Source organism: Pseudopipra pipra, chromosome 9 (genome assembly GCF_036250125.1).
Source record: "Pseudopipra pipra isolate bDixPip1 chromosome 9, bDixPip1.hap1, whole genome shotgun sequence".
NCBI classification, from domain to species: Eukaryota; Metazoa; Chordata; class Aves; order Passeriformes; family Pipridae; genus Pseudopipra; species Pseudopipra pipra.
Window position 1 is genome coordinate 8934524 of NC_087557.1, and position 25528 is coordinate 8960051.

The 25528-nt window shown below is 35.5% G+C and overlaps 1 protein-coding gene across 2 annotated transcripts in view; it reads right to left on the minus strand.

Annotated features, from left to right (window-relative positions):
• DENND1B (DENN domain containing 1B) overlaps positions 1-25528 on the minus strand; it is a 159511-nt gene that overhangs the window by 10943 nt on the left and 123040 nt on the right. For both annotated transcript variants that reach the window (XM_064664456.1, XM_064664457.1), the window contains 6 exons: positions 24424-24525; positions 19184-19274; positions 15503-15543; positions 14604-14672; positions 12390-12446; positions 11508-11618 (listed from right to left, as the gene is read on the minus strand). In XM_064664456.1, the coding sequence (XP_064520526.1) occupies positions 11508-11618; positions 12390-12446; positions 14604-14672; positions 15503-15543; positions 19184-19274; positions 24424-24525 (471 nt within the window). The remainder of the gene's footprint in view (positions 1-11507; positions 11619-12389; positions 12447-14603; positions 14673-15502; positions 15544-19183; positions 19275-24423; positions 24526-25528) is intronic.

The window sequence follows — 25528 nt, forward strand, 5'->3', positions numbered from 1 at the left end:
AATCAAGCGAGTAACAAGAAGCGCTACTGCCCACATCTCATCATGCAGCTCACCAAATGCCTAAACCTGCAACAAGCCCCTGATGGGGAAGAAATATGGCCTTAATTTCAGACTACAAGGAGCTTGAAAACCTTGTACTGCGAGGATTTCAGGACATTGCCTATTACAGATGTTGTCAGCTTTCTACATGGACCAGGACGCTCACTGGAACTCCCCCCCCCCCCATTATTTTCAGGAATGTCTCAGTGTTCACTCTTTATAGACTGAGATGTTTGTTCCTGTTCAACAAGAGAGGATTTAATTAAAGTAGCAAGTTTTGATAACACTTTCCATAGTTCTTCACTCTCAAAGAGGAAACATATGGTTCTTAATGTGTTAAACCAAGTAATAGTTGATAGAAAATGAGAGAATTATTAGCATATTAAAGCCCATGAAAGAGCCCTAAGATTCACACTGAGCAAAAGGTATAGGATGGAAGGCAGAGAAAAACTGTTTCTAACTCTTTCACAGTTTTGTGAATTCTTTGTGTCATTCCCATCACTGTTGCAATCTATCGTTTTCCAGCTTGTAACTAAAGAGAGGTTAACCATTCTGTCTTAACTGATACTCCTAATTAGCTATTTTACTGATCACTGTCACAACTACAGTCACTGTTTTCAGTTTATAAGTTGCTGCTTTAAGTATTTATCTTCACTGGGACAATTAAAATACTTTGTTTCTATAACACTGAAAATTAACCACTTCCCCAAGAAAATTCTGACATGACGTTCACTTGTAATTAAAGCTCTAACCTGGAACTAGCTCTTGGAAGGCAAACCCCTCCAATTTGCAGCAAAATTAGATGATGCCATCACATTTACTTCTACTAACATAAATGAGAGATTTTGCAGGGAAGAAGGTTCTTTAAAAATGTTGAGAAGTTTCAGAAAACAAAATGAAAACCGACGCTTCATCTGTACATGAATTAACTCTGTCAATGGAATAAAATCCTACAATATGACACTTGCTGATTTGTTGAAATAATAAATAATATTTCAAAGAGCATAGATATAAGCTTCAAGAAAAAAAGAAAAAAGTGGGAAAAAAGAAAAAAAAAGAAAAAAGGAAAAAAAGTTGTGTCTGAGAAACAGGAACTGAATAAAATTCATTAGATTCAGCAAACACCACAGGCATAGCAGTGGCCCCTCAGAGCACTTACAGACAGTATTATGCAAGAGTGTTAATGAAAGCAAGAATAATATCATATAAAGGAATGTAACAGAGCATGTTGATAAACCTAAAATCTCCCCCAAAACCAAGAACTTCTAGTTCCTGATGGTCAGAATCTGTATTTGAAAAAATATTTTTGTTACCAATTTAGATGTTCAGGGCTATATTATAAAATTACAGAGGGACACTTTCAAAAACTAAATCAAATAAAATGGGATTTACATACGAAGAAAAAAAAAATGGGGGGAAGGAAAGGAAAATATTTGGCTGTAAATAACAACCTTCTCCAGCATTTACAACTCTGTGAGCTAGCCACGGAGACAACAAGCAACATATGTTTTTGAATAGGTGACTTTCCTCTAGGAGCTGTAATAAAAACGACTGCGAGGGAGGGGTATGTCCAGACTACTTTGCAAAGAAAGAAAAAGAAAGAAAGAAACCCTTAATAAATTCCAAAAGGAAAGCCATAAAACTTTTTCAATGTTCCACTAGGCAAAGTGACAGAGTACGTGCACCTGCAAAAGCTGTCAGAGTCATTTAAGAAGTCCTTCCATTACTGACGTACCCTGCTGTTTGCAGTTATTTAAGCTTTTAATTTCTGTCTTTTCTACATTTTGAAGTGTGTAACCTTTTTTATACCTCTTTATGAAAAAAGGACAGACTTCTGCTTCCTTCCTGATTAGCATTCTAATAACAACCAGACCATTTAAATTTATTACCACAAGAAATGATATGGCAACACTCCTTTCTTGCTGCACCAGAACTTTATAAAGTCTTAATAGACTGCTGTCATGTTTTCTTCTATAAAATAAAGGAAAAAACTTCTTTCAACTACTCAATTGTTTTGCTTCTTCCAACTTGTTCTGCTTAGATAACATATCTATTGTTTAATGTATTTACTTTATACCAAAACATGGACAGGGATTCAACTTTTGCTAGTTTTAAGTTTTCTCATCTTCAGGTACACTGCACCACAAGATTCCATCTCTCATCTTGTTCACAATGTAAGACAGTTCAACACACATAAAGACAACAAGCTCACACTCTTCAGAAGCCACTGCTGAACCACCAAGCCTGTAAAGTGCAGCAAAGGAACAACTCCAGACGGTATGAGGTTATATATCCTTTCTGTATACACATTATACATCCTCTTTGGTTTCTGCTCCACTTTGAAATCTCCTTGTGCAAGTGGTCTGCAACCTACACAGAGCTCAGCAATTGCTGATCACTGAAATAAGGAAAAGAAGGAGCTGATGGTACAAATACAGGTAAGAACCAAATAAAGTGAGAGTAAGTCCTTAAACTGTTCTCTTCTGCTTGCTGGTAGCCTCACAGAATGTACTGCTTTGGCATAAAAATGCCAAAATACATGAATGCAAAAGGATTTAAATGTAAGATGGTTACATTCTTGATTGGGCATGAAAGTCAATCTTCGAAATGTCAGCTTTTTATATAATGCTAGACCTTTCAGAAGTCCAGCTTTTGGGAATGAGTGCTTATTGATTGATACTAAGGCAGGAAGTTTAACAAGGCTGCTGCTATTAATTGTCCTCAAAGTGAAAAACAATCTTTTGATAAATGGCAGCACACATACAATTTCACATTTACTGGCTACTCAATACATCAACACATATAAAGTTCCAAGAAAATTAAAATACATACAATGTTTTAAATCTATGAAGTACTGTTTCCTTTTTCTTACAAATTTAGAGTATGAGAAAGCAAAATAAATACAAGTCTGCTGTTATTTATGATTCAGTATTTCATTTTACCCATCCTCCTCTACAACCAAATCACAGATATAATTAGGGCTCCATCCAGTAGGGAAGCAAAAGATCTCTCAATCAAACTTTCTAGTTAAGCACAACCTGTCGCCTTCCTTTCCGGTTAAACACTGTGACCTAAAGTGATGAATCACAGGAAGGTACTTCACATTACACTCCACAAGAGCTGAGACTAATGAAAGGAAGAGGAAAGGAGAGATAAAAAAGAAGTGCAATTTCTAAACAATAATGCTCTGATATATATTATCTAAGATGCCATATTTTTTTATATACATATACACATATACATTATTATTATAACACAGGACTCAGTAAAATATAAAAACTATTAATGTTATATATAAAAAAAAGCTTCATCCCTCCTAGGAAAGAGACCACCTCTGCTTTAACAGATGCAGATATAGATGATGCATTTGAAAGAACATAAAGTGATTGGAAACATCCACAGTTGCATGCCATGAAAATGTCATCAACTCTGAGATCCTGTTAAAATGATAGGGAAACAGAGATAAAATAAGTAGCTTCCCAATGACAGAGAAAAATCCTTTTCTGTGACAATAAAGAGTCTGCAAGAGCAGGAAATCCCCCAAAATCTGTTTGGAGATACAGACAACCAGAAATATGCGTACAGGCACAGTACTTTGAAATGACAAGTACGCTGTAATACCACAGAGACCTCCACTAACTATGGCAAAGGTAAAGAAACATTAATATCTGTGCTGAGGTGGGATTTATTATAAGTAAGGGTGATAAATCTGTTGAGATACTTAGTCATGGATAGCATACTAATTATTTATGTTCTGAATTGAAAAAATGAACAAATACCTGAACACAGGTATCACTGGAGGATTTTGTAACACCGCTTTTAATTTTTAATAATTACTCATGCTTCTGCAAATATTTTTCAAAAGTAGTCTGTTTTTCTCCAAAGCAACAAGTAAACTTCCACTTTCCCTGAAGAATCACAGGCCGTTTTTCCCTCAGGAAGCCTGAGCCCCCTAAATCAGCCCGAGGCTCCCCACTGCCCACAGTCAGGCATCACCTCCTAGCAGCCACATCCCGCTCGTTCTTCTCAATGGCACAGAGGCTATTCTTAGCTAAAGTGCCTGTTTTCAGCTGATGATGCACTGTGGCACCATGCCACACATCATTCTAGATGCAAAGAGTGCACCATCCGAAGGCAGCCTGGCTCCATTTTAATTGGCAACAAGCACAAGTGTTAGTCCTTTAAAATAGGATGTGGGGATTTGCAGTGCCATTTGCAACAACTAAAGCCAGCAGCTCATTTTTTTTTTTTGTGGATGATTCTAAGAATCAGATTAACCAGGTGGAATTTCCAGTTACAAAAACTGAGAAAAATATCACATATTTTCCCTTCTGATGGTTTATTAATGTCCCCAGTACACTCAATGATGGAAGGAAAATGACAGAATGGAGCACTGAGGGGGTCACAGTGGAGAGGAGCAAGGAGATAAGGAAGAACGTGTGTCAGAAAAGGAAAAACTAATCAGGTGTCCATATGCACAAAGCCACATAAATGTTTATATGCACAAAGGCAGGAAAGGGAACACGGGTTTGAGGTAACAGGAAAGTCAAGAGACTTGGAATTAACTCAGGTACACCATGTGTGACTTTAATGAATCGTAAGAGCTGTAAACCCAGTTTGCCTGGCTGGAACATAAATTGATCTTTTAGTTAAAATAGGCATCATACCCTGACATCAGCAAAACTATCACATGGTAAAATCACTGCTGGGAGCACTGTTTGCTGATCGTGTGTGACTTTCTCAGAGGAAAACTTACCAAAAATACTGAAGTTGAAATGTACAATGTGGATGTGATCATAAAGACAAACGTTCTATACCTCCAGACTTCAGAAACACTGAACTCTGTCCATCAGACCTATGGACAATGTTAGAACCTATTTGAGAGAAGCTCTGTATGAAGCCTGAAAACAGACAAACTAATCACGGTAGCAGGGAAAAAAAGACTGTGCCTTAGAAACAGAAATATTGACCCCAAGCACATCTCTAGACTGTTTAAGGCTCCCAACCAGAAGAATTAAAAAAGAGAAGTCCCTCCTTCTGTTTGGCACCAGTAGGAATCTTCTGCTCAACAAAGAAGGTCTTTCTCTGCAAGGTGCTGTGAATATGGCTGGCACTTGAATTTGGATGCTACTCACTAATTTTAGATATTTTAGGGCCAAAATTAGAAAATTAACAGCAGGATAGAGGCGTCATCAGGATGCAGTCTAGATTCTAGGTGGGCTGAGTTGCCCTTTGGTCATGCCCCTCTCTCTCCACTTACTACAGAAACAGCCTAGGGCAGCACTGCAGCTAATAACTTCAGCATTTCAGAAGTGTCTAAAATTAGATGGGTCGAATCTGAGCTCTCACATTCAGAGATGCTGATATCCCTGTAGCAAAGGCTTTTCCTGTCTCTTTTAATTCTCCCTCCTTTTGCCCCCAGCCAAACTTTTTTCTTTAATTGAACTTCTTTATCCCTTTTTTTTTTTTTTTTTTTTTTTTAATTCTAAGGTATAGGATTATAGAAAGAAAGAAAAGGTTAGGGAACATACAGTACTAGAGCTGAAGTTTTAGATGTAAAGTGGTGCTTCAGGCCAGAAGGCAAAAGAAAAATGGAAGCTGGGATGCAGATCCCAAACATTGTCTGACAGCTCTTCTGGCTCCCTGCTTTGAGGGAGCCAAAATGTGACCCGTGGAAGACAGAAGATACACAGCAAACGAAAGCAGAAGACACCACTGTTACATGAAGATATCAATAAATTCTCCTGGCAAAAAATTTAATCCTGTTATTTCAATTAACTACTAAGGACAGAAAGGTTAATCCAGTTTTGAAGGTACTTTGTGAGACAGCATTTTTCTTTTATATACTTCAGAAAAAGCAAAACACTGGAAACATACCAGTGTGGTGTCTTTGTTTGTAGAAGAAAAGACCCACAGAAAGGCTGTCTTTCTATTTGTTAAAAAACTTAAGTAGGGGTCAATAATATCAGGAAAAGCACCTGTGAAGTTTTTGCTTGAATAAATTTTTCTTTCAGTAAGATCAGACGTAGATATGGTGATGACTTCACCTCGAAAAACCAAGCATTCCAAAAAATGCTCACAGGGTAACAATTCCAGAGTGATTTCCTGGTCATTATCCTAACTTTCCATTTCTTTATTTTTTATTTTTTTTTAACTGGAAGCATGGTAATCTGTGCAGAGGTTTCTTAAATGATGTTTTACTGCAAAACTGGGAGACAAGTAGCCACAAGGTTTACACTTGTTTATGGGTGCAGAAGGAAGAGCAGAACTCTGCTGCAGAATGTCACTGTCTCGTTTAGCAGAGAGGGCAGGTGGGAGCAGTGAGCAATGTTGTAATTCTGCCCCTCCTTGGTAGCTTATTATTCCCTATTCCAGAAAATAATATTATGCACCGTACATGAAAGCATCTAAATGCTTACTTTGCACAAAACCCAGGTACTATTTCACTTAACAAAAACAAAGGAAGTACCAGTTGATTTCTGAGAGGTTTTCTATTGTAACAAGCAAGCCTTGCACGAGGTAAAGGATACATGTGCCTCCACCTCTTCGAAAAGGTACCGGCGCCACGAGAGGGCACTCTCGTAATCTACAATTTGAATTTTGGCTGCCTAGCTTTCTCATTTTTAATTAAAAGGAAATCTGACTGTTTTGCAGAATGAAGAGATCTTACTTGACATAACAAGACAAAAGATTTTTCTCCAAACTAAAGGAAGCTAATGACATCTACAATATTTTCAAATTACACATTAGCTAAGAATCACAATTTACTGATCAACCAAAGCTTACTTCAACAGTGTATTTTACTTTTTATTTACAAAATGTGATTTACATTTTTAAAAGCTCTTACTTTATGACATCTGTCAATTTATAATATTTTAGACAATGAGAGCAGAAGAGACCTCCAGTAACATAATCAGTGTTATCTGTGGATGGTAGGCATAGATGTGATCTCAAGCACATTATCTGAATACAAATACAGGTAAATGCCCTTAATCAGAGCTTTTATGTTTCTGAAACCATTGTGGGGCTGTTTGTGGATTTTTTTCCAAAAGAAAGTCATCTTATACAGAATACTCAGTATATTCAGCACTGCATTATCACAAGCATGTCATCTCCTCTCTTACATTACTGGTAAAAAAAAAAAAAGTATTCAGAATAGCCAACTCTCACAGCCTTTTTCAGGTTAGGAGGGTAATCAGTTACTAGAAGCCCTTTGTAGCTAATGATTATGTCATTTATTTTACTGGCCATTGTAAGGATATTGATAAATGGGGCACTCCTGAAGGTAAGGTTATTCTGAACACATCTTCCTGCTTGACATTTGCTATCTTTGTTGAACAGATAGCAAGTATACCTACTGCAAGCTGAATTCTATATTGTATAGCTACTAGAATATACTTCAATAAAAGTGAAAAAGCTCCATTTGCAATATGCTTAAAAAAAAAAAAAAGACTAAAAACTGGTAGTTCTCTTCTATGTGAGCATACCAAGAAAAAAGTTTAGTCTAAGTTGGCTTTTATTACCTTATGCAAAAGTGTTTTTAAAACCTTCTTAGTCACTGTATTTGGATCCTGCAAAGTCATGGCGAATAGTTCACTTGGTATCTTCAATATAGGAACATTTTAAGTATTGCTGACACACAGGGATTCCTGGTAAATCCACACTTAGAATCCAAATGCTGATTTCCACTACAGATGCAAGATACCTGTAGTACCTTTAGGCACATACTATTACATACATTTCCTTAGAGACAAGGGGGCATTGCTAACTTACTAATTGCAAAGTGAACTGGTAGTTCTTATTCAGTATTCTGCAAATCTTCAAGAGTGTTTTATTAGCTACAAAATACATTAGGACTATTGATATCCTGAAATGCACCATTTTCAATAAGCTACCCTAACACCTAATATAACAGCAAAATTACAAAGATCATATTCATGAAATCAAACCGATCTTCCTGGCATTCTAACCAGGATCATAACAAACACATTTTCTTTTTAATCATATATTAATTTGGAACAATTTTACAGAGATCCTACTGCATTTAGGTCCCTGCGTACCCAGAAACCTGCATTACCTGGGAGCATATAATGAAACAGAACTAAAACAGATTATGCAAAAACTGAATGCACCACAGTCTAATACATGCCCTCCTGTGCCCTTCTCATCAATAGTTAAAGGAACTCAGCAACATCATTGGGAAGATACTGCAGTGTTGAAGCGATCTCATGCTTGCATTAATTTCTGTTTCAAAAATTTTAGCTGGTGATTTCTTATACCTTCTACATCCCTTATTAATGCAAGGGATAAAACATACCAGAGACATATTATTAGCTCTAGGCATGAAACAGTTAACAGCAGTGCACATGCCAAGGTTTTAATAAGGCTTAACAATAAAAAGCTTCAATCCTCCACTTTCACTAGATTTTGTTGTTGTGGTTTTCCCTTGCTTAGGGCAATCCATCTGTTAATGTTGACTTGCAATATAGTTAAGCTTCACACACATATAAAAAGCCTAGAACAGCGAACCTAAGCAAGGGGAAGCTCAAATGGATATTACAGAGATAGAAGGATTCATCTGAGGCACAAATTAATTGTGTGCGCACACGCGCATGCACACGGGCACGTAGGAGTACACTCCCCTCAGTTCCTTTTTTTTTTTTAGGGAAGACTCACAAAATGCAAATTATAGGAGGGCAAGCTGATCACTACGGTTTGCAATAGCACATTTAATTATTTATCCTCTGATTAGGTTTTGACAGCTATTTTACACGCTAGACTTTTTTTTTATTTACTGCTAGTTTTTTGTTAAAAAAAAAATAAAGCCACTATGACAGCAGTCATAAAGCTTAGTAAATATTCATTGTTAAAAATGGCTCTGCACTGTGACCAGTGCTGGTATTCTCCCTGGGCCAAACTGGCCTTGTTTTCAATAAAACCAGAGAAGTATCCTTTCCCTTGAGCCCTGTTAGGCTGAGGCTGCAGTTGGAACTGTCATCTTCACACAAAAGCAAAGGGGTTGGGTTTTACAAACGCAAAGCCTAATTGGGAGATCTTCATGGCTGTACCCTTGACATTTATTAAAGCCTCATCAACAAAACAGGAAATAACCGTACTAATTAGCAGACCCATATACAAACTACTATTTGTTGGGGTAAAAGAAGATTCACTTTTTATTGTAAAGGAAACATCCTCTCAGACCCCAAAAATCCTGTTATCACCCAATTTTTAAAATAATCTTTCTCAGTGAAGCAAACTTTCATATCATACACAACTTTTCAGAATAAATATGTTTTACAGCATCTCAGGTACTGTTAGTATTTAACTGTTTCCAAGAAGTGGAGAACAAAAAGCTCAACACATGCATCTAATATGACATAAAATGTAACACCAAATTCTTCATATTTACGATTTTCTAAATGTTTCACTATGGAAGAAATAGTAATAAAGTGCAGAGATGCCTCTTGTTTGGAAGCAAGATGACTATTAAAAGCAATCCCTCTCTTTTGTTCATTGTTTATTTAGGGTTTGGGGTGATATTCAAGTACACTGACATAACAACTTAATCAATATCTGGTCCTTACTTTAAATATGTATCAAATTGCATGAATCCTATTTTAGCACTATCCTTTTACTGATACAGACACTCATGGACATCATTTTAGAAATCTGGGTGGAGAGGCTCATTTGCAGGATAAAGAGTTATTGCAGGATAAAGAGAAAAAGGATTAAATCTGACAACAATGGCACTGAAAATCACTTCTTTTAAACAGCAGTTTCAGTACTAGATCAAACAGTCTCTCATACACATGCATTGTGAACACAAATATATATTTTTGTTTGGACGCAAAGTTTAAAATCACCACTTATTAATAAAGAACTTGTATTTATGTTATCTTATTCAAACACAAAGAATAAAAATAAAAATAAGAGTAGCAACTATTATTTTTTAAAAACCTTTTTGTTTGTTTGCTTTTGGAGGGGGAGGAAAAAGAGGGAATGGCGTGAGTGAGGGGTGAAGGAGTTCTTGGAGAGCAATCCCCATGTGCTCCTTCCTGCCCACTGGGTTCACGTGACGTTTGGTGCTGGGGAGAAAACAAGGGACCTTCATTTGCAGCAGGGCAAAACCACGGGGCTGTTATTACAAGCTTTGCTAGTGAATAAACCCTATTTAAGTACATGGATATGTATGTGTGTCTGCACACATGTTAACATGCATGTGTATGTGTGCAAAGAGCTACGGGCAGATACTCACTCCTGCCTTATTTTCAAAGCTAAAAGACAACTTGCAGGAACAGCAACGATTACAGGATTTAGCACTATACAGCTGTATGACCACAAAAACATACAGAAGTTAAATTGTTCTGTGTGAACACATGCCTTCAAAAGAAATGTTTAATTGCACCAAGGTAAATTATATTCCTTTGTATCCCTAGACTCCTGTATATAAAAGTGGGCAGCACTACCAGATCAATGAAGCAGAAAGTCTTTGCTTTATTTATAACCCCACTAAAAATTACTTAATGCTAATGTACAATTTCACCATCATTTAGCAATAATCTACATCAGTTCTATGTTAAATTTCACAAACTTTATATTTATTACTGATAAAAATTAATTTAAAATCAAATTCATTAAACAGACAATCCAGATTTTTATTGCTGCAATATCTAGAGCAAAAAAATAAATGTTGTTAGATCACCTGGACTGAATTTCTAGACTTAATTCTCATATGAGGAAGATACAGGCACTAAAAATCCACATATAAGATATTAAAAACATGCAATAACAATGTAATGTAAAAATAAACACCTGTATATTAAAAATATGTATGTATGCCGGTAATAATTTGCAGAAAATGTGTTACAAAACCTATTCTGTTGATATCTTTGAAATAAAACTGTCAAACTGAATCCAAAAACATTAAAACACTTGCCAAAGTTGAGACACTACACCTGTTACTTCAAATCTAGAATAGAAAGGATTAGAGAAAAAAAGCCAAGGCGTTGGCACTGTATTAACTAGCTGACTTATTATTAAAATAATAAATCATAATGATCTGAGCAAGGTTAAAGGCCATATGGCTGCCAAAACAATTTATTAGAAACACAAAATTATTGTGTCTCACCATAAGAAACTAAAAAAGATAGTTTAATAGAGATCTGTGAATAGACCAGAATGAATTTTTTGTGAGAAGCCTCTATCAAAAACAGTATTTAGGAACTAAATCCCAAATCCATACTTATAAATCTCCTGTTCTTTCCCCTCTCACCAGGGATGAAATAGAAATAGTATTTTTTTCCAAACAAGCAGTATAGCAGTATTTCTACAAACACAGCCTTTTAATCACACTATCTCATCCCAGACAGTAAAATAATCTTAAACAAATTCACCAAAACACTACTATAAGTAGCAAAACAAATTCCCCATATGCATGTGAATACGAACAGAAGTTTCAGGTGTCTTACCTGTGCCAGTCTTCGTTTTTCTGAGCTTGTTCTTTTCTCATAATGTGATGTGTAGATGGGAACAGTCTGTACTGCACCAGCACTGCAAGTTCCATACTCTTCCTCACTCTCCTATGCAGCAAAACAGATTTAAATTCCTTTATTTATAATCACTATCTGCAAACATACCCTCCATATTATGCATGCAGAATGCATTCAAAATGATCTTGCCACAATCTATTACTGTCATGAAAATACCATCTGTAGTAAGAAAATCAAATTTAGCTTTTCAAGACACTGGATTACACACATTGTCATTTAAAAGATGAATTGTTAAAATATTTTTGAAATTTTTCTTAAAATAGCACAAAAGTTGTCCAAAAAATGGTTCCTTCTCCATACAGAAAAATCTTACGTGGAAACAAAATTTTGAATGGGAAAAGCAGCTGCAAAATGCCTAAAACATCTTTTCTAATGAAACTATTCATTCGTCTCTAAACATTGCTATTGTTCAAAAATCTTGCAAAACTAAAACTGGACAACTACACTTTCTGAAATACATTGTACTGCAAGACTCTCCCATCTCAAATTCTCAGCTTGAAGCAAAGGCTGGGATTGTGATATCAAAGCAATCAACTTTATGAAAACATACATCCTCTTAATGTATCTTTGAAGACCTCTGTTGTTCTATGATAAAATATGCAAACAATAAAGAGATTATTCAGTGGATGCATAGAATGACAGATAGTTGCCAGAGGGCTCGTTATGAAAAATGTATTGTTGAACAAAGGGCTAAGCATACTTCAAAAGTCATTAAAAACACAAATCTCATGTGATTTGTAACGTATAAGCTTCAAACTGATACAGGAAGCAATGTAAGAAAGTAAAAAGTGCACCACATACCTTGTGTTTTAACTTACTCTTCACTTCTTTTATTCCTTGCCTTGCCTGGTTTTTTGCCTAGAGAAAGAAAAGGACTTGAGCAGCTCTGCGAGACACTGGCTGCAGTCACAGAACATGCTTTATGATGCCATACCTATTTTACCTTTTCTTTTTTAAACACCTGGTGATATAAAGAGCAGCAATAACCTTTGTGACAAATTTCATACATGCACTGTCACTGTATTTTTTTATATTCATGCTTTGTCTGTATATTCAAGGATTTTTTTCAGTACATGCATGCCAATGCTGTGAAAACATACATACTCAAAAATCTTCCATTATTACTAGGGACAGGCTAAGTATGGTCATATACATCACTCCTTTATTTGAAATGCTCCTTTAAATTTGAAAGGACATTTTAGCAGTAAAGCACATTGAAAAAAATGCTAAGATTTTTAAGATGACTGCTACAGTGTTCCAGTCTGGCAACTTGCAGGGCAACATCAATCTTAAGAGAAATGAAGTGATTTCATATGCAGATGGAGATTTTGCCCAGTGTTGCTGAACAGCATAGTGCTGCTATTTAGGGGAAAATTCTGTATGCATTAAAAGAGGCAGACAAGGATCACAGTTGCATAGAAAACAGCCAAGAATATTCTTCAATACCAAATACCATGTTCTTATGCTAAAAAACATTTGAGAGAGAGAAGGGAGGAGTAGGAAAAAAAAAATAAAACATGGGGGGCACAACATCAAAAACTCTAACCCTAATAGAAGAAAAGGTAAAAACTACAGAAGTTTTCAAGGTTGTCTTGAAAACAGGACTTTAAAAAATATATTCAAGGCCATAAATATCTGGAAACTACCTATTTTTTCTATGGTTTTCTGTACATGGCAATTCAGAAAAAGAAAATCATTTTCTTGAATCAAGAGCTCAGAGAGTCTTTTTGATCCTTAAATCATACATCCATAAGCTCAGTAACAGCACAATGGGGTGCCATGTAGCAAATGCTAACCTGAAAGCCACTTTAAACTTTCCAGATCATGCTCACAGCATTTAGATGAATTTTGGAGTGCTTTGTTCTAACTCTGAGGGATGGTACCAAGCACATTACTCAAAACTACCAACCGGTTATCTAACAATTAAGAAATCCATATTTCATTTCTCTAGTAGCAGGCCCCATAAAGGGCAACAACATAAGAAATAAAATGGGGTATAAATATGAATACCATACACACATGGATCCTCAAAAATTTACTAGTGTTTCCTGGTATGTACAGAAGTTCACTTTGAAGAACCTTTACTATCAAGGACATAATTATCAAAATTGAAGGCTGGGAGAAGATCATGTAACCACCGTCTAAGATAGTGCAAATTAAGATGAATAATTTGCAGATAACCTGTTAATGAACCACTTTTTAAATTATAAATGAGTCCATGAATATGAAGTATATTTAATTTATTTACCTGTTTCTCTCCATGACTGCTGTGTTTTTCAAGTGATGTAAAATTAAAAATTCTGTTTGAAAACTTTACTGAAAATACACTAGCTTAGACTGATTTTCTGATTTATTTCAGGACTACTTATTATGCATCCAACTAGTGAAACAATTAGAAAGGCAAAAAGGAAGCCAAAACTCTCTTCCACATATATTAAAAAAGCAACCCTAAAATACTTCCCACTTCATTTTATACTATTGCTGTTTTACCATACTGCACAATACCGTATAGTGTCACATGTTTTACTGCTTCAGCAGCCTTCGAAAACAAGATCTTTTAACATCAAAAGTATAAGCATTAAATCCAGTTAAACGTGAGTATTCCAATACCATCTTTAAAAGAGCAGATGATTTGCTGCACACATTACTGATGCTTTACCACATCTTTTCAACAGTGCAGCACTTAGTGCCAAAGCAAAATTGCAGCTGTGTATCAAATAGCTAAATGATATTCAAATAAGCTTCTAGTGTGTATTAAAACTGAAACAAAACCAGTGCACTAATGCTTTGAAAAAGTCTGTTTTTATGTACAAGCTATCTGGAAGACTCTGAATCAACTCTAAATCCTAGCGCTAGATGAGAAAACAAGTGAAGCTAGACACTTTCTAAAGGCTGAAGTGCTTTTCTGCAATACATTTAAAAAATACTTAGGTTTTTAAGCATTCAGGAAGAATGAGAGGTTGTAGGAAGTTGCAGTATTTTTATGTATTATTTATTTGAAATAGATGATCTTACAAATTTATATGCCGTTTTCACAGCCGGAGTGGCTTTGGTCATCGCTGTGTTGATCAGTGCACCGCCTTTCTGAAATGCAGAAAAAATGTATTTTAGCAACATTTTAACACAAGTCAAACCTTAAGACAACAGCAAGGAAAAATAAACAGCGTGCTGTGAAGAAATAACAATCTTCCTTTTAAATGGGTAAGAGCAACCACAGCTGTGTTTCCTCTCCAACCTGCTGTCTGCAGCCACACAAGGGTTACAGTACGTCATGACCACGGCTGACACATTTATCAATGCATTCTAACAGAATGATGTATTCTCGTTCTTCATTCACTGTTACCATTTCAAAATCAATTCAGAAGTTAAGGCTATTTTTCATGTGTTCCTATCATATTTATTATGCGACTAAAAAATACTTTGACCCCACGGAAAGAACTATCTCATTTAATCACACAAGAATTCTCTTAATCTAAAATAATATATTTTCCTAATCCTGCAGAATAACAAGGTTATACCAAGGTTCTTTCGCCAGCCAAACCGCACAAATCCATATTAACAGAATTGCTATTTACTAGAAGTGATAAACTTCATATCAAATTGTACTGTCACACCTAATTCACAGTTATGGAATGTAACATGATACAGAAAGCAGTGAAATCTTTAACTATACAGAGAGAAAAACCTTATGCATTTTGCTGTTTGTTTTTTGTATGGGACTTTTGCGGTTTTTTAAATCTCCAAGAAGAAAATCCACAAAATTATTGCATATACCATAGACATGTTATTTATTACAGAACACACTTACATTTTCCTCACAAATGAACAAACTTTTACCATTATATAGATGCAAGAAAAAGGATAAAGACTTAAAGGACAAGGCAGCCAGCATAGTTACTTAACCAAGTTTATACCTTCACTGTATGCATCCACTGTTGGTAAGATCTTGAATTTCCTGAAATAGAAATGTAAAATATAACACAATAAAAAATACATTCAACATTTGAAATGTTTCAACCTTCTTCACTGTATGCATAAAAAAAATGCCCTTAGAGGATGATTTATTAATTTAATTCTTTCCAGACAGACAAGGAATGTAAAGATAAGAATACACGTACACTAAGAAAGAAACCTAGGAATCTCTTATTTCATGTTTTCTATTTCCTTCGCAAAAGCTTATCTTTTCAACACACAAGGTTTTTAATTCCAACTGAGGTAGAAAGAGAAATTAAAACTATGATAAGGTATCATACTGCTATAAAGTCTACAAAGAAAAATACTAACTCAAAGGAAAGAATACAATATCATTAATTGCATTCAACCATAAAGATCCCTCTGGGCAAATTTTCATGCCCCACAGTGACATGGATGCAGAAGGTACAATCCCAAGGAAAAAGAACGAGAGAAAAGTCCAAGGGTTATGGTACAACTACGTATTCCTGTGCAGAAAAAAACCTTTTAAGTTCTTTCTTTCACAAAGAAGACACTCTAAAGGCAAGTAAGAGCTACTGGCTTCTGTAGGACCACCAAAGACTACTGTGCCACTAAACTGGCCATGAAGGACAATGTTAAATTCTACTCGATGAAGAAATGAATACTATTTCCTAAAAGTGCTTCAGCTGAACGCCAAAGATTAGGTTCATGATCCCTGAGAAAGTTTTAGAGTATATCAGTCACTTGAATACTCCAGTACCATGAGTTGCTATGGACCCCATACAAGACATTCACTTCAATAAGAATGTTGAAGTTTCAGAGTTTGACCATTTTGAAAGGATCATACCAATACGTCTTTGAAGTTGCAGAGTTTTAAGAGGAGTTTTCAAAACTTCTTAACCTTTGCAATAATCAAGTAACCAAGATCTGGGTAGAATTATTGCAATGACTAGTGGAAGGCCAACACAGTCTCCTAGAACAGGTCTGAGAACTAACTGGATCAGTGTAAAAGGTATTCCAAAGTTTCTCAACGAGGTGAAAAAAACAAGCTGTTTATACTCATATCGGGCACTTTCACACATTCCACTAAACTTTTTACAAGCAATGTTGAGAAAGCCAGACTCTCAGACTCTCTCTAAGAACGTCAAAATAAGCAAAAATAACTCATTTTGCACTTATTTGATCTGGCTCCCTAAGTCTGTCACAGAAGGAAGCATGCAAATAACATGTTACAGGGTGAAATTTAACAATTGCTAGTATGTTAAAGAAACTGCATGAACTGTAACTACTTTCTTTAACATGACATTTCGTAACTTCAATTCTTATCAACAATATTCATATATCATCTGGATTCTGGTGTCCTTAACAGTGATTTTTTCCATGTCTGAGCTGTAGTTTCAAATGTTTTCACTTTTTCAGTTTTCCTTATTCTACCACCATTGATACTAGACCAATGGAAAAGAAAAAGACTGGAGTAAAATTCATGTGATTAGAAATTACTTTAATTAATGTATTCTACAAGAAATCCAAGTGCTAAGCCAATCCATCACTATATTCTTGTATTGAAAGTTACATAAAACTCTTGAGAACTAATACTTCCACTGAATAATATATGTAAGAGAAAATAAAATTTTAAGCACAAAGTGCAAACTGTTATGAAGATGACTGACAAATTTATTTTCAGATGTAGACATACAGAAATAAGTTTTGACCACTTTTATTGAAAAAAAAAATTAAAAAATGAAATTTAAGTTTTAATCTTCAATTTCCAGTTTAATTGTCTTTTCTGGTTTAGTTACACTTGCATATGGGGAAAAACTGCCAATTTAAAAAGAGATTACTTAAAGAATCACTTTCAATTTTATTCAGTAGTTTTTAAATTATACTCTCTACAGCTAAGACTGTGTTCACCTGTCCTTTAACGGCTTGTAGCTCACACTAACTTTCTGTGACTTTTCTGAAATCTGAGTTTCACCTGTTTTTTTAAAACCTTGGGCTTCCTGATCAAGTTGATGGGAGCTAACTCTGCAAAGAGATCATAGTTCTACCCCATTAGCGTCACAAAATGTCATCTTCCATTGCATACATATTGTTAGCCCTGCACTTCATAACAATAATGAGACAGCAGTTATGTAAATACTGAATATGTGCCCTAAGCAATTTGTCCACAGCCTGGCAATATTCAGCTTGCCTGATGTGAAAAGTACACACGCAGTGCAATCTACCCGAGAACTGATAGCAGAGCTGAGCAGTCCCTCCTGAGCAGAGCCAGGTGAGACATGGTTCACAGGCTGCCAGAGCCCAGCCAAGAAACAAGCTTTATCTAACTTCCATTGCAGTTTTATTGCAGCCTCCTGACCCCTAACTGCAGCCAGCAAACGAGCTCTGAATACTGACATCACCTATCTGAATAATGGATGCTCGATGCCTCAAATCTGTTTACAGAGCAGCATAAGTTACCCTAAAAAGGCAGGAAAGAAGTAAATCTCTGTATAACTAACCACACTTTAATCATGAAAAAGTCCCACAAATTATGTGCTAGATCCTGACACAAGACACAGAGGGCAGGAGAAGGCAGTGAAAATCTTGAACAAAAGCAATTACGTACTTTGAGTACAAAAAAGGTGTTTTGCAGGAGGTACAGATGGCTCTGCACCACTTGATAGTTTCTCTGTGGGTGCCCATTCAAAAGCAGTCTTGCAAAGGAAGCTGCCATATGCAACTCTCTGGATTTGCTCATATCACATAACCTCCATTTACTGAGGAAGCTTCTACACTACTTTCAAGATTGACCATAAAACAGTATTTGTGCTGGTCTTGAATATTTTGATCCAATATTTTGATCCCATCTTTTATACCTGTGCTGGTTTTGGCTGGGGTAGAGTGAACAGCTGTGTGGTGCTTAGTCGCCAGCTGGGGTTAAAACATGACAATACCTCAAATAACAATAGACTTGTACTAAATGTTTAACAGGAAACCTTTCAATAATCCTGTAATAATCAGGACTGGATTCAGCATGTACTCTTCCATATGGGTTACCTAATGTGCAAAGCACTGTAGCAATTGCCAGTGAACACAACTGAGGCAAAAAACATGAGGAATAATATTGTTGTTTATGGAGAAGGCAAACTTTCATGTCCCTTCTTGGATCATATATAAAAGTTACAAAAACTTCCCCTTTTTTAGAGGAACACATTTGCTGGAGAAAGCAAATTTCTCTTCAGATTTAGGAAATCAGTCTGATTTCTGCACTGCAGAAGTAAGTAGATATGAAAAAAAGAGAAGTGCTCATGGAAAACATAACTATCTAGAAGTTAAGCATCACGAATATCAAATATGTTAAAAATAGTTTACAGAGAATATATCATATTACATAAACATCAACACTAGAGTGATATCCCATCCTCTGCTGAAATACAAGAATTATTTTACTGGATTAAACAAACGTATCTTCATTCAATATACTGACATAACCAGACACATAATAGTATGTGTCCCAGCAGTGATTTGTTAACACCTAAAACCTTTCCAAGAAAGAATGGAAACAATGAAGCAGTAACAAGATTAATGACTTCTAAAATTTACAGGACATCATGAGGACATCATGTTGAACAGTTCCCAAAGAAGAAGTGTCAATGAGTACACACAAATTAATTCTGTACCTCCACAAAAGCCTCCTGCTGTGATTTCTTCTTCAAAAACATCAGAGAATCCTCTTCCTGCATTTAATTTTGATAGTCGACCATCAACAAACTGGGGGTGGAAAAAAAAAAAGGGTCACACTTTGTTTTCTCTTCTACTGCTTTACAGTGTTATAGTTTTAAATGTGTTCATTATAATGGAATATGTATGTTAAAGAAAACATATGGCTTAAGGATAATAAGGCTGTTAGATGGACTTTGCAAGAGCAGCTGTAATTATGAGCAGGAGGTATATAAAGTACTTTATATAGATCAAGTAAATTATCTATATTTTCTATATTTTCCTAATGGCATGAAAAGAAATTAATTATTTCCTTACAAATGGTAACTTTGGATTTGTAATGATACCCATATAAAGGTCACTGAGACAATCCCTGACGTTCTGTTGTGAATTTGTAAGTTTACTTCATCAGAAAAACATAAACAAACCTCCCTGTGGCACCCCTTTCTGGGTGGACACCAGTAGATACGAAGTAGAACTTGCTGTACACAAAAAGACCCTTTAGAAAAACTGTAAATATTTCACCACACCCAGTTCAAAGAAACAACAGATTATGATGTCCACTTGAAGTCTATGGCAAGCACATGTGTTCCACATGAAAAATGGCCCTATAGAGACAGTAAGTGAGGGGAAATTGTAGCAGGACCGTCCAGTGAACAGCAGAGGAAAGCTGTGGCTTGGCTCCAGAGATGGTGGCAGAAGCAGGATGGATTTGATGGGCAGAGTTTGAGCTGACTTGAAGTGAATTTCACTTAACTCTACAGAAATGCAACACAAAGTGCCAAAACAAAGCAAGGCAGACCCCTAAGACCCTCTGCACCTGACTGAGCACAGTGCAGCGCTGACACCCCTGTATTTTTAAGTTCTAATACACTTCTTTGTCCTTTTGGGTCTTTTTAAGCACTAACCCTTATTTAGGTGCATCTACAGATGCATATTGCGACACTTGTCCTTATGCAGAGGTTACAGCTGCGTGACCACATGGATTTGCATCTACACACAAGTTACATACAAAGACTGAGATGATCCAAATGTGTCAGAAAAAGTCAAAATTAGACAATTAATGATTAAACCTCTCAGAAGGGATGAATACATTCTTTTCAAGAATTATCAGGCTTCAAGGAAGTATAACAAGCACATTGTTATAGGTTTAAAATTCTTTCAAGAAGCAACCCCTCCCTTTTTGTTTTGAAAAGGCTAAATCAAGTCTGACAGATAAAGTGAGAAAGCATTTATAGAATTATACACAGTTCATCTTCTAGCAAGAATTATGAGTTACGTGCTGGTACTAAACAGTACATAGGAACCAACCAGAATTAATTATTTGGCTCTATCATTTTTTACCACAGATTATCCAAACAGTGTCAGTGCCAATCTGATGCTTGTCAGTGAATGGACTAGTGACATGAAAAAACTAATTTCTCAGAGCACAAAAATTCCAGCAGCAAGAATAAGGCAAACACAAAGATAATTTCTCTCTCTTCCTTGTCTAAATGCCTTCTTATTTTTTCATTTTACTCCAAGTTGGTTTTTTTCCAAATAGGTTGGTTCATGGTCAGAGCACTGTGGGATCACTGGATTATTTCACAGTAAGAAAAAGAGATAAGAGCACCTTTAGCTACTGCTGTGGAAAAAAAACCCCAAACCAAACAATGACACCCCCTCACCATCTCAGCCTTTGAACTGTACCACATTATCCCTTCGGGGAAAGTTATGAATTCATTCCATACTATAAACTTGCGTAAGATTTATGGACATACTCATCATTTGGTAAAATCCTATCAACAGAAGACTGAAACACTGACTGAATTTGAGTATTTAATGTAAATACTGACAAAGAGAACTGTTAGCAAAAAGATATTGGAGACATTATTTAAAGGAAATGATAAGTATTAGTAGTGGTAGTAGTAGTTATTACTTTTGAGTAATTTACTGTTAATGGTTGCCCTTAAACTGCTACATGAAAAGAATAGCATGTGGAATTACACATAAAATTTATATCTTTCTCCTTCCATTTTTCAAATCCATACTCTCGAAAAATCTGGGCCTGGTATTGCAGGAAAAATTGTCCCATGCAGCATATTTAATCAGGAAATAAGAATATTTAATACATAAATAACAGTTATTTTCTTTTTAAGAAAAATGTACAATTAAATATCCTAATAATTTAAGAATAATGATTACCAGGGTTTTAACATTAAATCTATTCAGGGCAAAAGGCACCTTTACAAAACTAAAGCCAGCGAATTGCAGCAAATTGAACCTCACACACCCCTAATAGCTGTGATCCATTTCAGCATATTTATCATTAATTACTTCTACAAATTCCTGGAAAAATGTATGTTTTCCATAAACAGTTTGGTTTACTCTTTGTCAGAGATATATAAACAGCCCTTTCAACTTCCAGAACATGCGAAGTCATCAACATGATGTAAAAGTTAACTCTTTAATTTATAAGTCTGAGAGAATGGCTGGAGGCTAAAAGATAATACAGACATTGCCCCTGCCAAAAATATACTGTCTCCATTCTCAGTAAAGACTAAGATGCTGAATATGGGTAATGAAAATAAGATACAGAGATGAACATTATAACACCCGAGGAATAAAACTCAAGTCAAAAACCCCCTAGTTTCAAATCTGCTACATGATGCTAAGAAAACCAGCACATACATCTGGAAATTAATCTCATTTTATGAATCTATCAAGGTAAAGGAAGCACAGTTGAAGTGCAGAATAACAGTAACATTACTTAAAAACCAAAAATTGTTATAAGTGCTGGTCCGTCAGTTTGCCTTTAACAACTTAATGAGGCTTCCAAATAGATTGTGGGGGAGAAAAATGCTAAATGAGTAAATGAAAAATATATGAGTTATCAAAACACTGATTCTCACAGGCTCTTTGACAATTAATTTCCTAGATAAAGGAAATGCAATTCATCTATACCACAGAAAAGACTCTTGCATTTCAAAATACTAGTTAGAGGAAATAAAAGCAGAGTACCTGAACAGTACACCTGAACTTTAGGTTGCATGAGGAATGGCCCAAGAAGGAGATAAGAGCTTGTAATGACAGGAGAAGTGTCAAGATGAGCTGTGGCCATGGTAAAGGTAAGCACTGGGTCTGATCCCATTTACAGGTTAGGTAATGATTTTGGTACAAAAGATTGGCATGTGCTAATACATTTGGGGATATCACTAAACAGAAAGCACATCAAAATGCAATACAAAGTAAAAACAGATGATGTTGAAGATGAAAATAATCTGAATGGGAGTAACACAATTAATTAATCCCATCATTTATTCTGACAGACGTTTCCTGGTACTTCGGTGAAAATACATTACAACTTTCAAACTTGAAAGAGTGATTAAATTAGAGGAATTAACATGTTTTAATGTAGGAGAGAGACGATTAAAAACCTACAAAGAAAAAAGGACAGAGGAAGGATTTTATAAAGTGGCACAAACAGAGCTCACTTGTCAGTTATGGCAAAAAGGGTATATTTAAACTACCAACTTTCTGCTTGGTCTAGGTTTAAGGCTGCCTCTAAGAACTATTTCCTGCTTAAAAGATCTTCCATAACAGAATAAAATATAGTCTGGTCTCTCTGAACACAAACAACTTTGAAAACAGCTCATTTGTCAGGGGGAAAAACTGGCGAAGATGCAGCTGGGCTGAGGATTAGCTGAAAAAGTAGGAGTAACCTTTGCAACAAGAATTAGAGGAATGAAAAAAACTTTCTACTACTACTACTACCACTATTAAACCACACACATCATCAAAATTGTTACTATTTCCTAATCCTCTAAAGTATATTATTTCCTTTAGTGGAAATAAAATTAAAACAACCTATAAACAAACTGTAAACTTATTCTGTTTAATTGAACACTTTAAAATGTAATAGGTAAGTACAGAGCCACACTGACAAGCCCATTCATTTCAGTGGAATAAAACCTATTTCTTACAGCTGGAGATCTTGCTTTAGTACTAGTAGTATGACAACAGTTTAGAAACATTGTTTGTAAGCACCTTTCTATTAAGAAAGTTTCATGCTACCTTATCTCACCAAGATACACAAAATGTAAACAACACTTCAGTCTGTGACTTCTTTCCATTTCAGCCCAATCAATCATACTTCAAAAGGTTTCAGATTTCTTATTTCTTATTTTAAATTTACATTTTTTATTGTATAACATACACCACATTAAAACTGAATGAGCTCCATTCTATGATCGTATTTTCACAGGACTTCTAAAAAGCATCATCATTGCACAAATCTTTACTTTAGACATGAGCCTCTGATTAACACCAATTTTTTTTTTAAAATTAGAAGATTGTATATATAATGAATTTCCCTTATCTATCATGGTAGTATATCTTCAAAAAAGTCCTCCAGATTATTTAAACATGAACTCCTGTGTATCAATCATTTCAGGTATTTGCAGGCAAATATGTACTTTTATGAATCTTCTGATTTCATTCAGATTTTCCTTGATTTTCCTAAAAATCTAGTAGTAAGTTTAACACCCTTTTGATGCAATTGCAAGATCATGCAATCTCCTGATGAAGAGGGAGAAAAAAGGACTTACAGAATAAAATAAAAGAACAAAAATAATTTTAAAGTCTGTAATCAAATTATAACTATGCTGTGCCAGACATTCAACAACTTGTTCCCTATTAATCCAAAATCTGCATTAACAGATCAGCTAGAATATGTTCAGGCCACCCTTATGGCTAAGGCTTGTAACATTCTCTGTGTGCATACTTCAAAGAGCCTAGCAAAGAAAACTGCAACTGCAGTATGAATCCAGTTTTTAAATAAAACGCCACTGAAGTCCAATTTAAGTAAGCACTATGTTGTTTAAGCTCTTTGGTTGTGAGCCAAGAGAGCTGAAAATGAAGTTCAACCATCAAGCTGGGAGATCCATGGCTTTTCCTGTTTAGATGGGTTTCTGACTGGCTTTGAAGAGATGCTGCACTGGCTTTGCACCCTGGAGTTATTTTTTTGTTCAGCTTCATCACTGCTCTTTTTAACTATAAGTGAAGATTTAAAAATACAACAAAAGTGTGATGACTGTACACAAAGTGCCTGTACTTGTATCTCATCCCAGAGCTCCATAACCTGACAGAAAGGAAAATGTATTTAAATAGAGATATGTTTTAAGAGAAAATCATTAAACATTGGTCATTTAACCTCTCATACCTGTTTAAACAGTTGAAGATTAACAGCAGTTTCCAAGAACTGCTTAGTTGTACTGGAACGATGCTTCACAAAACTATTCTCACAGAAAGTTATAGGCTCTCCCTAAAAAATTGAAACAGAAAAAGTTAGATGGTAAGTAGAGTATACATATATGTTGATTAATACAAAATTCTCCATCACAACTGTATCTATTTCTTAATAGATACATACAAATATTCCCTTTCAAGAAGTCTTGATAATGTGGCATGCAACTAAACAGACCTAGAGGACAACAAAAAAAGCCCAAAACAGAAGCTACAAACTTTTTGAAACATTGTTATAAAAAAAGTTTGAACATTAACACTTAATACAGTAAAATGTATTTTCCCACATGGGAAAAGTGCACAGCCTATAGTCACCAAAAATCCTGCACCAAACCACTTGGATGATGAAAGATAAACAAGTATTCATTGAAAAGTCAGTGCTTGTTGGAAAAAAATGTTTACTGAAAACAACACTCATTTAAAAATAAGAAATGTTAATGAGAGTATTTATAAACAATCAAACTCACTCCAATGTTATTCCCTAATTTCATTTAACATTTGCTGTCTTCACTATGCACAGACCACTGGACATTCCTGAGGAGCATTCCCTTCGTTTTGTTATGGATTTCACCAAAAAGCCAAAAAGCCTCTCACCCAGATTTACAAAAACAAAATTACCAGGTTAGAAACAACTACCAAGGGTCTCAAAGACAAAACTTGGAATTAACAAAATGCAACACCTAAATCTACCACAGAAAATTTTACTGCCCAAAAGATATATCTACAGTGCAGTTCCACAGCAGAATAAGAGATACCTCAGCCATTCAAAAAAAGAAAGATCAAAGACAGTCACTATCCTGATCTTTACAACAGCTCTAACTGGCAAGCTACTTTAAAGACAAATTTATTCATGCCTATGATCACCACAGCTTTGTGCTCCCAACCCTGTTTAACTCTGATGGCACATATCACTCCACGCATCTCCCCACCATTCTGGTGCTTACAGAATGTCACAAAGTGTTTTCTCCATGTGACCTGGGTTTGGTGGAGCAGCTCTAAATCATTTTCAAGTGTTCTTTACA